This window comes from Spermophilus citellus (genome assembly GCF_964194105.1).
Source record: "Spermophilus citellus genome assembly, chromosome: 4".
NCBI classification, from domain to species: domain Eukaryota; kingdom Metazoa; phylum Chordata; class Mammalia; order Rodentia; family Sciuridae; genus Spermophilus; species Spermophilus citellus.
Window position 1 is genome coordinate 61597931 of NC_138185.1, and position 16653 is coordinate 61614583.

Below are 16653 nucleotides of genomic sequence, written 5' to 3' on the forward strand. Positions count from 1 at the left end.
TTCAAATCCAGGAAGGGCGACTCTTTGCTGTTTCACAGCAAGGGTCCTTCACTGGGCCCCCAGGAACCTCTGGGAATTGCCGACCCGGACCCTCATGCACCTGTGTGCATGCGCTGCATAATGAAACATACTTTTTAAAAGCCCCTGAGATTCCATTTGCAATCTGTGTGTGTGCATGAAAAGCGCAAAGACTGGAAAGAAGCAAGGCAGAAGCACACTCTGACCGAAAGTTACCTCTGGGGATGGGCTGCAATGGGGAGGGCGTAGGATATAGCCTTTTTACTCTAAATACTCCTGATTTGTGTAAAATTGCAACCAAGAATATATTTGTGCATCGCGCATGTAATACATATGCATTCTTTTTTTTTTTTTTTTTGAAGAAGAAGATTCTTATATCTCAACAGAATACAAAGGTGCATCTCTGCAGAGCACAGCAGCATTTTTCTTGGATGTAACTGTCTTTTCCAGAAACCTCAGAATAACTTCCCCTTGACCACCACGGGCCTGAAGGTGGAAAATGTACACTCCACGGCATCCCTGAAGGGGATTCGAAAGTTGGAGGTGCGGGTTGGGGATCTGCACTTGCAACTCACACCGCCCTCCCCCCATCCCGAGAGCCCAAGGAAAGTCTTCACTTTCCGGCAGGAGCACCCGATCCCACCCTACTCACCCACCCACCCCTCTGGTGCTGATACGGAAGGGTGGGGCCGCGGCGGGGCGGGGCGGGGCATTCGGAGCCCGCGCCCCACCTCCTGGCCAGCCCCGCCTGCACTCGCCCCCCGCCAGCTCCCTGGGAGCCGGCCCGCCCCCTCCCCTCCGCGCGCAAACGATCCTCGCTACGCCGCGCTCGGCGGCGGCAGCGGGCGGGGGCCGGGTGAGGGAGGGGGCTGGCCCGGGCCGCTCCACTCTGCAGTTGTCTCCGAAGCGCGGGCTGTGGTGCCCGAGCCGCTGGGCCGGGGAAGCACTGGCCGTAGGCTTCCGGGCCGGCTTCTCCAGGCGCTCGCAGGCATGCAGCCCGGGAGCAGGCGGCGCGTCCCGGGCCGCTTCTGAGCCGGCAGGGGCTGCGGGACCAACGCCAGCCCAGCCCCCCCCATCTTGCCCTTGGGCCGACGAGCGAAGTCCCGGCACCCGCTCTTAGCCCGCAGCCCCGCCAGCGCCACCCCCCGCGGGCTGCAGGGGCTCATGCAGCCGCCAAGGTAAGCGCGGGCCAGCAGCCGGGCAAGCTGGCTCTGACATCCCCAAGGCGCCACCGACACTTGCTGGGGCCACCGCACTGATTTGGTCCTCCCCAACCCCGCGTCTCATCTTGCCCAGATTTGGAGCTTTGCCTCGCCTGGATCGCCTTAGCTCTTGGCAGCAGGAAAGTTTTTGTGGTTTGGTGTTGGTTCTCTTTTTTTCCCCCTAAAATACTCTTCTCCGGGCGGCAGGCATTGCGCGTGGTTGGGCAGACCCGGAGCACGTCCAATCCGCCGTGTCCTGGATGGGGGAGTCTCTCGCGTGCGCGGTTATTTCTTTTTGGGGCGGCCGCCCGGCCCGGCCCACGGAGCCTAGGACGGAGCCTGCTACCTGGCTATCCCGACGTGAGCCCCCGTTGGCCTGTGTCGCTAGGGCCCCCGCCTCCCGCTCAGTTCGAGGTTGAAGAGCTGCTAAACGGGGCGTCGGCGTTGTGCACCATCTGGGCTCAGGAATAAGCAGTCCCAACACGGGAGCGTCCAAGTACCCGAAGGTGCGGATCTTGGGTTGAGCTCTAAGAGGTGGGATTCCCGAGAGACCTCGGCGTTTCTAAGTGGACTGTAGGACACTACGGCCAGGGCAACACGAGAACTCAGCGCCTGGCTTGAACGGGGGCTTATCCCAGGTTATAAACTGGGGCAAGAGGACAGGTGTATTTAGGCGAAGAACCTATGTGAAGGACGCTCGGGTGCAACTCTTGATTGCATTTAAATGTAATTGCATTAGATTTGCTCGGAGGTAGAATCAATTTCCCCAGATCGGGATTTTAATGCGAGCTGGTGAGCTGCTATTATGTGGTGTGGTTTCAGAAGGCGTTGGATTGTATTTATTTTATAAATTGGGTACCTAGGGGACAGATGAGGGAGAAATAGCGCCACCTAGCGTAAATGGTGAACTGTGCCTTCCTTTTAGGCAGAAAAGTTGGGTGTTCTTAAAGTAGACTCCAGCACAGGTGGAGAGGCGGGAACTATCCGTTGCGTCCAGGAAAGATTTGTTCTTGGTGTTTCAACAGTCCTATGGAACGCAAGCGCCCCGACGCCCTGAGCTCAGCCACGTAGCTTAAGGGACAGAATTGTGGGTCGTACTGAGTGGCAGACTGTTACCTCAAGGACCTCAATCACCTTCTCCATCTGGTCTTAGGATCTTCCAGCAAAAACAAAAGGTAATATGTTACCTGTTTTAAGACGATGCCCCTTCCTCAGGCGTCTGTTACAGATATCTAGAAAGCCAGTTCAGAGATCTTGCTCTTCTCCCAGGCCATCACAGGTAATTTTTCAGGTGGATCTTGAACCATAGCCTCTATTTTAAAGAGATTGGTTGTGTCTGAAGGGCAGCAGGAGGAGAATTGGGAAAGGGCCTAATGCAAATTTAAACAGGAATGGTACGGTGTACCCCAAAATAGTATTTTTACATATATGAAAGGTGGTGGTCTTGCTGCTTCACTATCATATCAGGTAACAAGCAAGTCCCCTTTCCCTGAACCCGATCTCCAGTTAACAACTAGGGAAGACTATGCTAGATGACAGAGAGGACAAAGGCTCTGGGTGGGGCACCCACACATCCAGGCGGCCTGCATTCTCATGGCGGGTTTTTGCTGCCACCTTCCAGGGCAGATGATATTAGCAGTGAGGCGAATTCTCCTGTTTTGAAGGGAACAATGTGCTTTTCTGCTTAAGGTGAAGACCCTTTGCCCTCCTGGGGCCCTCTGAACTATGGTACTGGTGAGATATGACCCATGTTCCTTTTTCAAGAACTCTGCTCCCATCCTTTCCCTCCAAGGTGATAAATTCCAAAGACACATGTGTGATGGCTGGTGGCTCATCTGCCCACCCCACCCACAGTGTGCTGCCTCATACTATCTCTCCATTTGCAGGTATTTGTTTAATAACAAGACTTGTGACAAAAGGGGTCCTATAGAAACTTGGCATATTATTCAAAGAGGGCATCTCTGACTTTTGGCAAGAAACCTCTGTCTGCCTGTAAACCTCTTGCAGGGTATGACTGATGTCTGTCTAGTGTGTATAATAACGCAGAAGGAGGATGCGGAAGCTCCTGTTTAATAAAGATCCCTTGGGTCTGCTCTTCAATAGTCACCCTCATGTGAAGACAAATGAAAGAATGGGCGGTAGGTACTACAGAAGGAACCCAGGGCACTCTCCCACTGAGCTACACCCCCAACACTTTTTATTTTTTATTTTTGGGACAAGATCTTGCTAAGTTGCCTAGGCTATCCTGGAACTTGCTGTCCTCCTGCCTCAGCCTCGAGAGAACTGGGATTATAGGCATGTGCTGCCTCGACCTGCCCAAATATAAAAATTCTTTAAAAAGTAAATGCAAAATGAAAGGAATAGGTACTGAAAGTCCCTAACATTGGGACAAGGAGTGTTCAAGCCACTCTTGTGATGATACTCACTGCTCCTGAGTAGCTGGCATTCACAGGTAGGGTCATTTCCATTTTTTGGAAAAAGAAACTAATGGCCAGAGAGGTGAAGGGGCAGAACCAGGGTTCTTTGAGTCTAAAGTATTATTTTTTCCTTGCTAAATGGATTAAGTTCAAGCACTTCTTTTACCAAGTATGGTTGCCAAATTTGGTCATGCCTTAAAGCATGCAGAGTAAGCAAGGAAGGAAGCATGGTCCCTATCCCTCAAGAAGTCTGCCACCCAGAAAAAGAGATGGGATGTTCCCAAGTGAGACTGAGCAGAAACAGACAAAGAAAATCAGAAAGCAATTCAGGCTAATTGTAATCTGTTAATTCAATGAAATGAAACGGGCACTTCCCCTTAAAGGTAATTGTTTAAATAATTTTTGTCTGAGGTGTTCCTGGGGCTCTTTAGGAGAACAGCTTTGCTCTTCAAACTGCATTCATTGTTCGGTCATTCAACAAACATATCTAAACATAAGTTTAGCCTAAGGGAGAGAGATTCCAGACTTTCCCCCTGTCTGATATCCAGCCCTAACCAAAGGAGAGCTCCTCTTTTACTTATTTTGACCAAATGACAGCTCAATTTCAGCGTCCTTTCTCTTAGCAACAAATATAAAGGAGCAGTGAATAGGAGTAATGGAAAAAAATTAAGGACTTGCCTCACCCAAGTGCGCTTGCAGTGCCAGACAGATGTCAAGTTTCCTTAGTGATGAATGAAGAAACATCTTTCAAAAAGAGATCCCATTTCTTAGTCAGGTCTTTCCTGTTGGTAAAAAATGCTATGTCATGTTACAACCCAGGGGTCAGAAAGCAAGAATGTGCAATTCTAAGGACAAGAAAAATAAGAAGCTTTTGGCCTGAACCTGAATCTCTCCAAGTAACAATTGTTTTTATATATTTTACCCCAATTATCCCTATATATTTGGAAACCACAGTCCAAGAGAGACAGCTTGTGTGACACATTGTCAGCACTTGATTTCTGAATGTGCCACTTCCTTACAAAATTTTAGAAGAGTAGCTTAATGTTAATGATTATAACATTCTTTTAGTTCTGTAAAATTTTGTGTGAAAGCAATAAACTTTTATTTTTATCTGAAAAAAAAAGAAGATGCTTTGAAATGTGGGCAGAAAATGGTCAAATAAGTGCAAGTATCTTTTATGGTCACATTTAAAGCATGATTAAGTCACTGCTAATTGACGAACCCAAGTATGCACTACCCAGTTTATAAAATTACAATATCCAGATTGCAACAGTAAATAATGGAAGTGGAACAATCAGTGTACACAAGATTAATTATAGAATTACTGATTGGATCTATTTTTCCTTTTTAAGTTTTGTGTTTAAAGCAATGTTACCAGGACTTTCCGAAATCAGGATACTGGATTTTTCAGAGTCTGAAAATCAGCAAAAACTTGAAAGTGAAAGATTCTGTGAACTCTCTGGTAAAAATAAGGCCAATTCCAATAGATTCTGTGCCCTCCATGGGCCAAAGCAGAGATAAGCAGTTATATGACTAAAAATGCCCCCAAAATTTGTTGACTTCTATCTCATTAGCACATTTTAGTAGTTACCATCCATTGTGGTTTCTCATTATGTTTGTTCATCTTCATGGACTCTCAGACCTCAAGGTCTTTGCAGCTGCTTGTCCTTCCTAACAGCAACCATTTGTCCTATTATCTGATAATACACTACTCTTCGTATGTCCTTGTAAACAGAGATATTCTACCTAAGTCTTGATGCAAGTGTCAGCATCATTACTTTGTTCTTAGCATGCTTGGACTCTTAAGGAGATGTGCAAACCATTTTTCACCCTCTTTAGGCATTTTGAAGGATTTTTCTAGCTGATGATGTCTTGAAACAAGATTAGGTGCACCCATACAAACTCACAGAGAATTACTGCAAGGGCCTCCTAAACATATGTCATGGTATACCTGTCCTCAGCCATGATGCTATAGAATTCTGCTATAAAATTCACTTTGCAATTAGACCGATTGTGTAAAGTTTGATCCTATCAAAGTTTGATCCACTTGACTTTTTTGGTTAATTGCCCCTTGCATGCATACCATTTTACCTGTTTAAATGCAGGCTTTTGAAATCTGCTGGGTGAGTACTGAACTATCTTAGTGACTTAGAAATTGGCCTTTAGTGTGCATTTTTAGCTCCTGACAGTGCCACCCTGAGAACAGATACTCTTGCAAGAACATATCCACCCAATACTTGTGCCTTCCACCCATGGATTTTTCTGGTTGTCAGAAAAGCACACAGAAATGCATGTTGCATTCACAGATTCATAAAAATTACAGGGTTTCCTCAAAATAATTGCTACCTTGAAGAGAATAATAATATTTGCTTGGAAGTTTTGGTGGATAATATGCTTTCATTTGCATTTAATTCAATGTCCTTTATGGGAGGAAGTTGAGTATAAATAATAAATAGATTTTTAATGCAATTTCATTTTCTCAAATAGGCTTCCATTGATACATGGAGGCAAAACAAAAAGAGATATGTTGCTTAGAGTCTAGCTCACTCATCAGTGTTACCAGATTCATGGTAACATCTGCTTACAGGTCCAGCTCTGCTAATAATTCTGTGTTGCTAAATTGGCACAGGTCATTTTTGTCTCAGAACATGAGATTCATGAGATTGCAATTTATTTTGTGATACATCAGTCAGTACAGTTAAAATAACTTGTATTCAGATTTCAGAATAGTGATTTCAAAATGCTTCCCTTACTGCCCACCTCAAGATCATATGGCAATAAGCTAGATGCCACCCTCATCCGTTCCATTGCTTTTATTTTTCTCTGCTGGGAACATTTTGAGAAAGAAGCACCTTAAACTTCAGGTGTATGATTTCTTCATAAGTAAGTGGATGCTATTGGCAGGGTCTACTGATTCAGGGTCTGATGGGTAACACATCCCCCCAAACCCCAGCCTGAGTTAAGAATCAACAAGAACCGGGTGAGGTGGCACACACCTGTAATCCTAGCAGCATGGGAGGCTGAGGCAGGAAGATTGCATGCTCAAAGCCAGCCTCAGCAACTTAGTGAAGCACTAAGCAACTTAGTGAGACCCTGTCTCTAAAAAAAAAATAAAAAATAAAAAAATAAAAAAAAATACAAAGTAGGAGCTGTAGCTTAGTGGTAGCATACTTGACTGGCAAGTGTGAGACACTGGGTTTGATTCTCAGCACCACATATAAGTAAAATAAAGATCTACCAACAACTAAAAAAAAATATTTTTAAAAAATTCAAAATAGGGCTGGGGATGTGACTCAGTGGTTGAGTGCTCCTGAGTTCAATCTCCAGCACCGCCCCCCCCCCAAAAAAAAAAAGAATCCACAAGAGCAAGGCAAACCGGAGCCAAGCTAGTACTCTGGCAATGCCTTATTGGGTCAATGACAAATGTCCAAGGGCAGAAGCCCTTCGGACTTAAAATGAGATGTCCTCTGAATGCCTCATGGACTGAAAGGACTGAATGAACTGAGACTGTAGATAGATTTACTTAAACATTTTTCCACTGTGTAATATTTTGCTCTCATTCAGAGTGCTGCTAAGCCCAGGAAAGTACACGATGAATACTTTACCAAAAACAAAAAATACCACTTGCCATCTAAAAGACATACAAAGAATTCAATCATCTATCTTCACTTCCTAAGTTTTTTAGGGGGAATGGGGAAGATTGTTTTTTGTTAGTGTCTGGAAAATAGTATTTCTCTAAACACAGTCCCATTTCTAATGCGTGATCCATCATTATACATATGGGACATATTATTGGACTGACAGAAAAAGATAAACCTTGGGTGAAGATGAGAAGCAGCTGTGGTTTGTTGAGAAAAAACACTGAACTCGCCATCACAAGGGCTGGATTTGAACCTCTGCCCTACCATTTATATTCATGGTAACCTTGGATAAGTCACTTAACTATTGTGAGTCTCAGGCTCATTTATGAACTGGAGATGGCTGTGCCTGTTACCCAGTTAAGATGATTCTGCAGTTCCATGGGGGACTGTTTATCATAATGAGTACTCAGCAGGCCTTGAACATAACTGGTAATGCACCTAGAACCCACCCAGAAGTCAAGGTTATCTAGAAGTCCTTGGGGAATTCTGCAGATTTCCACGAAGTTCCCACACATATAAAAGCTCTAGAAGGTTCTGTGCATGATATTCTATTATAATCCAAACAATGGTTTTTAAGCATGCTATAAAGCAAATATTGGCAACTATGTTTCAACACTGACTCTGTGCCAGGCATGTGTTCTAAGTGGGCTATTATTGGATGAACTCACCTAATCCTAACATCAACCTTCTAAGGGAGATGAAAGTAGTCTCTGCTGTGTCAATGGCTTTGCTGAGGCCCAGGGAGCCTGTTCAGACTGCAGCATCCTGTATTACCTCTCTAATGTTCCTAAAGAAATTTTCTCCACCCCAGGCAAATGTAAGAAAGAAAACAGTGGTGTGGAAGAATGTTACATGGAGCAACACATTAGGTCTTCTTTCTGGGTTGGCCCCTTTCCCCACCTCCGGTCAGCTGGGGCTCTTCTCTATTTCAGCTCTGCATTAGCCATTCTAAACAGTTTTGAATTTGACGAATAACTTGGTTATCTGTTCCTGTTGCTGAAAGTCTATGGTATTTGTGCTTGGCACCAAACTGTTCATTAATCCAAATCTCCAAGTCTTCTGCTGGTTGAAGAAGACACAGATACACTGTCAGTTCACACAGTTGCCATTTGGTGGGTAAATGGTTCCAAGACAGTTCTTCTCCCAAGAACTTACTGGAACAGGGAGAGGTAAACATTCTGTGGGCTGTACTTCATTATAGGAACCTAGTGTGTTGTGGGTAGATACCAAAAGCTGCTTAGAAACAACAGAGGGCTACTAAATGTGTTTAAGGTATGGTTTCAGGTTCACCATAGTATTGCTTCATGCTGATGCTAGAGCATAAAAATGTCACTCTTCAAATAAGATTTCCTGCTTGTTCAGTAACATTTTCACCTGGGGAATGCAGAAATGTTTCAGATGAGGCCACAGAATGTATTTTCAGAGTCAGGCACAGGCAAGGCTGATTAGTTACAGAGCCAACAAGAGTTCAGTGAATCCCTAGATCTCAGAGACCCAGGGGTAATCAGGCCATGATTGTGCAGGCAGAGAAGCTGAGAGGCCAGGTATAGGACAGGACATAGTTGGATCACACACCTGGAAGTAGATCCATCCCAAATTCCAGATCTCTCTCTTTCCCTATATTTACTGCAATGGCTTGAAACTTTCCATCTCAACACAGACAGTTAAGCAATTTGTAAATTCTTTTGCTTTCATACTAGGCTTTACAGAAAGAATTTGCAAGCTGTAGACCAGATGGTAGGTGAAGTCTTAGACAGAGCTTCAAGAGGAAACTCTAATTCTATTAAGAACTAACAGGAGAAATGTTGAAAAAAAAAAGCATGGCTGATCCAGGAGTTTACTGAGAATCTTGAAAGTCAAGATGGACAGGTGCAGAAAGATGGAAGGAGAGGCCTAAATCCAAATACCCTGGGAACAGAGCCTCATAAACTGCTAGGAGATCATCAGGAGGGAGCCTACTGGGTAGGGACTGAGGCTAGGGAATAGAGCAAAGGGAATACAAAGATAGTCCTGCTTCTGTTCAGAGTAAGAGTGAGAGCATGTACCATGGCTTAGGGTTAATAGAAGCAAAATGATCAATGAGAAGCTCCAGGCCTGGAAGCAACTGGTGAGCTCATCAGAGGTGACCTGGCAACCAGAGTCACCCAGACCTGCCAGAACCCTACTCGGTCACCAAGCTAGCTGGGTGACCTCAAGCAAGTTGCTTACCTTATGCAGTGTAAGTTTGGGTAAGTGTGAATTGTCTAATTTCTGAATGTGAAGAGAATAGGTGACTTCAAAGTGAGAATGGAAGTCCACAAAGAGACGAGATGCAGCTGTTAGAAGACACTTTGCATCCCTCTTGTTGTCTATTTCATATTTCATTCTGTCCGAATAGACATGGGCACATAATGGTGGGTGAACTCAGCTCTTCTCTGACTGCTTAGTTCCTGGCACAATGAAAGGGTTTGTGGTACTATTCAACCAAGAAAGAAATTATAGTAGGAAACACTTACTGGAAAGGGAGCCTCCAAAATGTTGCTAATAGCTTTTGGCAAAATTATCAGTAGATTGCATTTGATTAGATTAGATAGGCAGGCTGATAGGTAGATATGCACATAAAAGTATCTGGAAAGATGCACATGAAACTCTTGACAGTTATTACCTCCAGGGAGAGTCATTTAATAGGAAATTGATTTTTAACATGTACCTATATTACTTTTTCAATATTTTAAAAATACATTTGATGCTAGATTGAAAGAATCTGAATGCCCCCCAAAATTTGTTTTCCCAGAATTTTCTTTCCTTAGAAATCTCTTTTTATCTATCTACCAAGCACAGTGAATACATCCTTGCCTGTCAGCTGTGATGTGCTGGGGAGGTTCCAAGGAGAACACTCCATGAACTTGTCCCAGGCTGACTGAGCTGGACCTTCAGGCCCTGAAGGCTCCCAGATTCTGTTCCCAAAAGTAGACTGATGCGCATCAATGCTAATCCATGGAGCCGTCAGATCCAGATTGTCCAGGAGGCCAAATTTTGGGGGAAGTTGTTTCAGACAGTGTGAAACTGGTACTAATAGAGAAAAGCACTGTGGGTAGTGTAATAGTCACCAAGCTGAACTCTGTACATCTGTGACTACTGATGTCATGCTTTGCAATCAGTGATTCTGTTTGTTAAAAATATTTCCAACATCCATCTCCAAAAGCCTTGCCAACTTTACAAAGGCCTATGTTAATTTGCAATAATGGAGATGGGCTCTAAACTTGTACTTCTAGGACATAAATTCCTCAAAGCCCTTGTCACATTGTGCTGAACCCATTGTTCCTCAAGTCTGGATCCTCCACTACATTGCCTGGAAAGGTCCAGCACTAACCACTGTTCATCTCAGAACCCCCCAAACCCAGCTCAGAGCCTTCCCTGGAGCCTAGGACTCAATTCTTTTTAAATGAGTAAAACAGAAGTGTGAGGGGGAAATATTACTGATTTGATAATACACTTAAGACATGTCCAAGAGCAACTAAAATCTGCTAAGGTGTTTTAAATGCATATGAAAGAACTCAAATCAAGGATGAGATACTTCCTCAGTTTCTAAAGAGAGCTATCCGGAATATCAGGCTAATGAGTATGTGTTTTAAACCATTCAAATGTTAAAATGAATTCTGTGTGTTTAATGAGTAGGGAGAAGGATCTCTCCTGGTGAGTGAAGGAAACACCAAAGCAAACGAAATAATATGCACACAGAGAAAGAGAGACCTTTCTTAGGGGCAAAAGCTAAAATTAAAAAAAATAATAATAAGTGAAGAGGTTCTTAATGCTAAAGCAATGACAGTTAAAGTGACAGCAAGGCTCACAAATGCTTTGGAAGCAGTAAAATAGGGAATAGAGGGAGGTCCTCTCCTAAACTGTCATGGAAACAAATATGGCCAGGAGGTTCTACAGCCATCTGTAGGATCTCCTGCAGGTAAGAGGGTGGTGATCATGAAGGACGGTAATGACATCCTTCTGGCCAAACTATGTAATTGTCTTTCCATATGGTACATTGTGCCTCTTGTCCACAAAAGGAGCCTAACCACCTAAGGGTTATTTTTCATGGCCACTTTGGTGGAATATATACTAAAAGAATAGTATTGCTAAGCATGCTTTAAACTCCCAGTTAGCTGGATGAACACAACACACTTTCTAACAAGAGGCTATGAAACTGGACTACTTGATAGAAATGGTAGACAGAGGCTTAGAGAGAGGACAGAGAAACTCAAGGATAAATTATGTTTAGACTTTCAAAGTTCCACCCCAAAGGTCACTTACAATAGTTAGTAGCTACAGAATGTGGGAGGGAAATGCCACAGATCAGAATTATTCTTAGAGACTGGAAACAAAAAAAAAAATACAATAAACAGGTACTTTTCTGGATGAATTATAAACAGTGGGCATCCTGAGGATTGCTTGTGCATCCAGACTTAGTCTAAAATTACATAGATTATGTAAAGGAGAGAAAGCTCAAATAGTTCCAGTCCTACAGATGAAAAGTTCTGCAGAAATAGCCAGGACAAGCTTATGAATTCACAGGAAAATCCATATGAAACTTTTACAGGTGCAAGCCTAAATTAAATCATTTGCAAGAACATAATCCAAATTCCAAGAAAATGGGCTTTGTTCGGACTGTGTTTATAGCCACAAAAGACAACTTTGTGGTCTTTGCAAAATGTATGTTTGCTAGAGGTCACATAGGACCAGGTGCTCAAAAAATGTTAAAATGCCATCAAAATTGGCATTGGAAACCAAGCCAAAAATAATGTTCTACGCAGGCTATATCCAGACCTGGCAGTTTTATTACATTTGCCTGCAGAAAAAAAAAAAAATATCTCAGAACTGTAGAAGGGTGAGCAATGTAATCAGCCAGAGAAAGTTTTTCATGAGAGCAGGGCTGCTTTGTTCCTTGAGGGCTTTAGTGTGGAAAGATGAAGCCAGAAAGGTGATATGATCAGAGGCCATAAAATCTTGGAGGTTATGGAGAGCATGAACGGAGACTGGCTCATCAAATCTGAGATGACCAGACCCCAGGGTAGCTCTTGAAGTTTAAAAGAGAAACTTGAGAGATAAATTTAAAAAGATTGATTCCTGCTCAGAGTTGTACAGTGAAGCAACTCAGTTTCTCATAACATGGTGAAGGCAAGTAGTTTTCAAAATGCTCAGCAGTTTACCAAATGCATAGCCAAGAACTGGCTCTTAAAGATGGATTGAGAGACATTAGCAGCACATCCATGTATTTCTGAGGTTGGCAAAAGTACCAATATTGGACCATTAGCTTCCCCCATATAACCCAGAATTCTATTAGCATGAGTAAGAGAAATCTAAATCAAAACTGGTTTCAGCCAAACAAAGAATTTCAAGCCCCATAGCTGGAAAGGTACTGGGGGTAGCTCCAAACAGCCAAGGAAGACCTACACGGAGTGTCACATACTAAAGAGTGGCTTAGGAAATACTGATGCAGGGCTGGAGATGCAATTCAGTGGTAGAGTTCTGGCTTAGAACGGGCAAGGCCTTGGGTTCCATCTGCAACACCACATACTCACACAAAAATGCTATTGCACAGGCTGTACCCCTGGAGACTCATATTTAGCTGCTTTGAAGTGGAGCCAAAACATATGTGTTTTTAAATCCCCGACAGTGTCTCCCCAAAGAAGCAACCCTCCCTATCTCTAGGCCTTAGGTAAGGCCCCCAGTGCTTCTCCATCTGCCACGCTGTTGCTCTCTTCTTCTCCAGCTTCACCTCTTTCTCCTACACTCAGACCCCAGCCTTTGCAGATCCTCAGGTGAGCCACATTTTCATTCAAGTTGAATTTGTTCCTTCTACCCTGAATCCTTTCCCTGTTCCCCCTCCCTGCACCCTAGGCTGGGCTGGAGGCCTGGGCACCTATGTTCTGTGTGTCCTCTGTCGGTCTGCCTTGACTTTAAGCCCACTGCAGACACTATCGTTGAACAGAATGGCCCATTCAGCACACCTAACGTGAGGGTTGAAGAACTCAGCTTTGCATTTATTAGTAATTGGGTGAGTACTTCAGCTCACTCAGCCTCAGTTTCCTAATCTGTACAGTGAAGATGATTGATCATCAAACATCCCTTAGCCAAAAGTGTCTAGAAATGGAAACTAGCATCTGACACAATGTGAGAGTATATTAAAATGTTAGTCATTATTACTAAAAAAAAAAAAAATCCTTTGAGACATCTAGAAATAGGCCACCATTTTTTTGGTAAAGATTATTCAACTTCTCAACTCACCTTTTCTGGTCATCCTTGGTCTCTTATCTGTTTCTACCAACTGTTCAAACATAGGAGCTGTATTAGAATCGGCTTTCCATTACTGTAACAAAAGACCTGAGATAATTAACTTGTAAAGACAAAAGATTTATTGTGGCTCACAGTTTTGAAGTTTCCAGTCCCAAACTGGGTGGACCCATGGCTTTGGCCCTCTACTGGGCATGCTGGATGGCACTTGCAGAGCCAACTATTCACCCTAGAGCCAGGAAGCAAATGAGGAAGAAGAAGGGGCCAAGGTCCTACAATGAACTTCAAGGGCATGCCCCCAGGAACCCTCAGGACTTCTAATAAGACACTGTCTCCTAATGTTTCCACTCCCTCCCAATTGTGTCAGCCTGGGAACCAGGCTTTTAATACATGAACCTGTAGCAGGCACTTAACCTCACACTACAGTGGGGTATTTCTTCATCCCTCAGAGACTAGCATGCAGTAGGTCCTGAATGTAACTGATGGCTCAGACCCTGGTTTTGGAAACACTCATACCTAGAATCAGGCAAAGCTGGAGTCCCTGTCCACCACCACCCCAGGGAGGGCTTCAGCCTCCTGTCAAACCCCGCCCTTCTTTTAGAAGCCTGCTTCCCAAGCTGCCACCCCCAGGTGGGGAGTAAGAGGAGTGGGGGAGGGCTCAGCAGTGGAGCCTCCACAGCCAAGTCTGGGGAAGAACTGGAACCATGCATGAAAAGATCTCAGCCCGAGGCCTAGACCACAGCATAGACAGTCTCTACCCATAAGTGGGCAAACTTGATGGGACTATTTGTTCGCAAGTAGCTATATGATGAGTTAAGTGAGTTTTAAAGGTACATGGAGTGCAGAGTTCCAAAATCCAACCCTTCAAGAATTTCTTATTTCTGTATGGAGTTAGAGGAGTCATCAATAATTAGATAAATTACTTGAAGTCAACATACTCCTGTACTGCCCCATTTGAGGCTAGATTTCTCTTGACAGTTTAAGTTGTGTAATGGACAAATGCCCATCTTGGGCATGTCCAAATTCATCCTTTTTTTCCTCATGAGGAAAAAAGCCCTTTCCCAATTTATTCACTCATGCCATAAGATTTAGGTCTCCTCCTCAAATGGCAGCCAGTTCCCTAGCAGGGATGCTGAGGAAGTCCCAAGGCCCCACTGTTCCATCCCAAGTTAAATTCAGTTACAGTCTTGAGGTGCCTAACCTTTTCAGATGAAGAAACTGAGGTAGAGATTAAAAGTTCTGCTGCCAAAGTCCACTCTTGGGCAAGGGCAGCACAACAGGGATCTGCTTCGGGATTTTCAGAAGGCTGTATCGCCTCTTAAGGACCCTAAGCCATGGTCTCTGACCTGAAGATGCCACCCGAAGATGTCAAGGCAGTGATGGTGGTTCATTACTGTCTGGGCTCCTGGGAATGCTAATGGATCTCTTCTCTCATTCAAAGGCTAAGGCTGTAGAACTAGCTCAGGAAAGGCAGATTCCAGCAAATGGTGTTAATTGCTGGACCTCAGGGGTGGAAAGGTCATCCAGTGCCTCTGGCTGTCTGGCTGTATGCCTGCCTCAGTGTGCCAGGTGTTGCTACTGGAATGTACTGGGTGCTGTGATTATGCACAATAAGCTGCTGGGTCTAGCCTCAAGGGCTGGCCATGATTGAAAGGAATACCATTTGAGACCTGGATTTTGAGATGATGAGCTCTCCCTGGACAAATTTATAACATTTTACAAACAACATTTTGTAAAGGGTCCCTAAAATTGAATCCTGGTTTGGAGAAATGATAATTAGATTCTGTTGGTCTAAGACTAAAATAGTTGGTCTAACATTAAAATAGGGAAACAACAGGGGCATCCCAACTATCAAGGATCACAGTTGCCTCCATGAAGTTTTAGACCTGTGGGTACTGCATCTTCCTGCTGCCCCATTGCAGAGTGGGCTGAATAATTAGTTTTCTTTCTTCCCTGTTTAGGGAAGCCAGATTCAGAAGTTGCAATGCTGCTGGGGTTGTGTCTTTGAGGACACAGGTCCTCCTTCCCTTTCCTCACAGCCTGCTCCTCCCCAGGATTCCCTCCTGGCAGCAGAGTACTAAATTGCAGACATAGCTCTGCAGCTTGTGTGGCCCACAGCAATTGAGGGCTGTGATAGTGCTTAAGAGAAACATTTAAATTGGATAAAAACTCAGATTTCCCGCCCCCCCCCCAAAGAACCAGATGGGCAGGGTTGGGAGTAAGGTAAGGGGGGGTAGAGGGAGGAACGGGTTTGACTAAAAACACTTGTTCTGGCCTATTTGTGTTTCATCCAAAAGATGTTTCTCAAGGGAAGTTGCCAGTCCCTTGAATATCACAACAGAAGAGTTGCAGGAGACATTTTGCTCCCAGAAAAATAAGCAACCGAGTTAAAGGGAGGTCACCACCCCGAAGCCCTCCCCAAGATCGGCCTTGGGAGCCTTTCTGTCACTGCCAGTCATTCCTGCCCTGTGCACTCTGGGGATGAGCGCACCCACATGTCCCCTGGGGTGGCAGCTGTGTCCTGGAAGGCAGGCCCGCAGGCCCCTGTTGGAGGTGCAGGCAGGGCAAGTTCTCAGTAAGCAAGGAGGAGGTGCTTACGAGAGATGCTTGAGGCGACAAGAGCCCAGTCCAGATGGGTGGCCTGGGGCCCCAGTGGGCTGTATAGCCTCGAGGTGCATCCGTGGCTGAGATCCTGCGGACGGACCATCCCCACCTAGACCCCAACGACTGGGAAGGAGATTTTCCACCCTGCTGCTCTGGGGACACATCTGAGAGAGCAATAAACCAAGGGGTGTCAGTGGCGTCTTTGGGATGGCAGTCTCGTTGGAAAGAAGGGCTGGGGTTTGTCTCCAAACTGTTTCTACTTGGACTGGATATTTATGTGAAGGTTTAAGGGGGCACGCTGCCCTCCTAGTGTCCTACGGGGTCTGGTCGCCCCAGGAGGGGTGCTGGGCGTTTCCTGCGTGGGCAGCAGTGGGTATGGAAACCACGCAAAGGTCCCAGAGCTCCGCACGCCCTGAGCTCACTGACGCGGGTTTCCGAGGTTCCAGCCGCAAGCGCAGCCATCGGGCCGCCCCCACCGCCTCCCCAGGCCTCTGGGCTCGCGCGGGC

At 45.0% G+C, this 16653-nt stretch overlaps 1 protein-coding gene across 2 annotated transcripts in view; it reads left to right on the forward strand.

Moving 5' to 3' along the window:
• Nucleotides 1-787: 787 nt before the first annotated feature.
• Nucleotides 788-16653, forward strand: part of RGMA (repulsive guidance molecule BMP co-receptor a) — a 38409-nt gene continuing 22543 nt past the window's right edge. The window contains exon 1 of one of the 2 annotated variants that reach the window (XM_081293589.1): nt 788-1196. In XM_081293589.1, coding sequence (XP_081149715.1) covers nt 1183-1196 — 14 coding nt within the window. In that variant the 5' untranslated portion in view covers nt 788-1182. Of the gene's footprint in view, nt 1197-1299; nt 1727-16653 lie in introns of those variants that run through there. The other variant, XM_081293590.1, reaches the window with a different exon arrangement.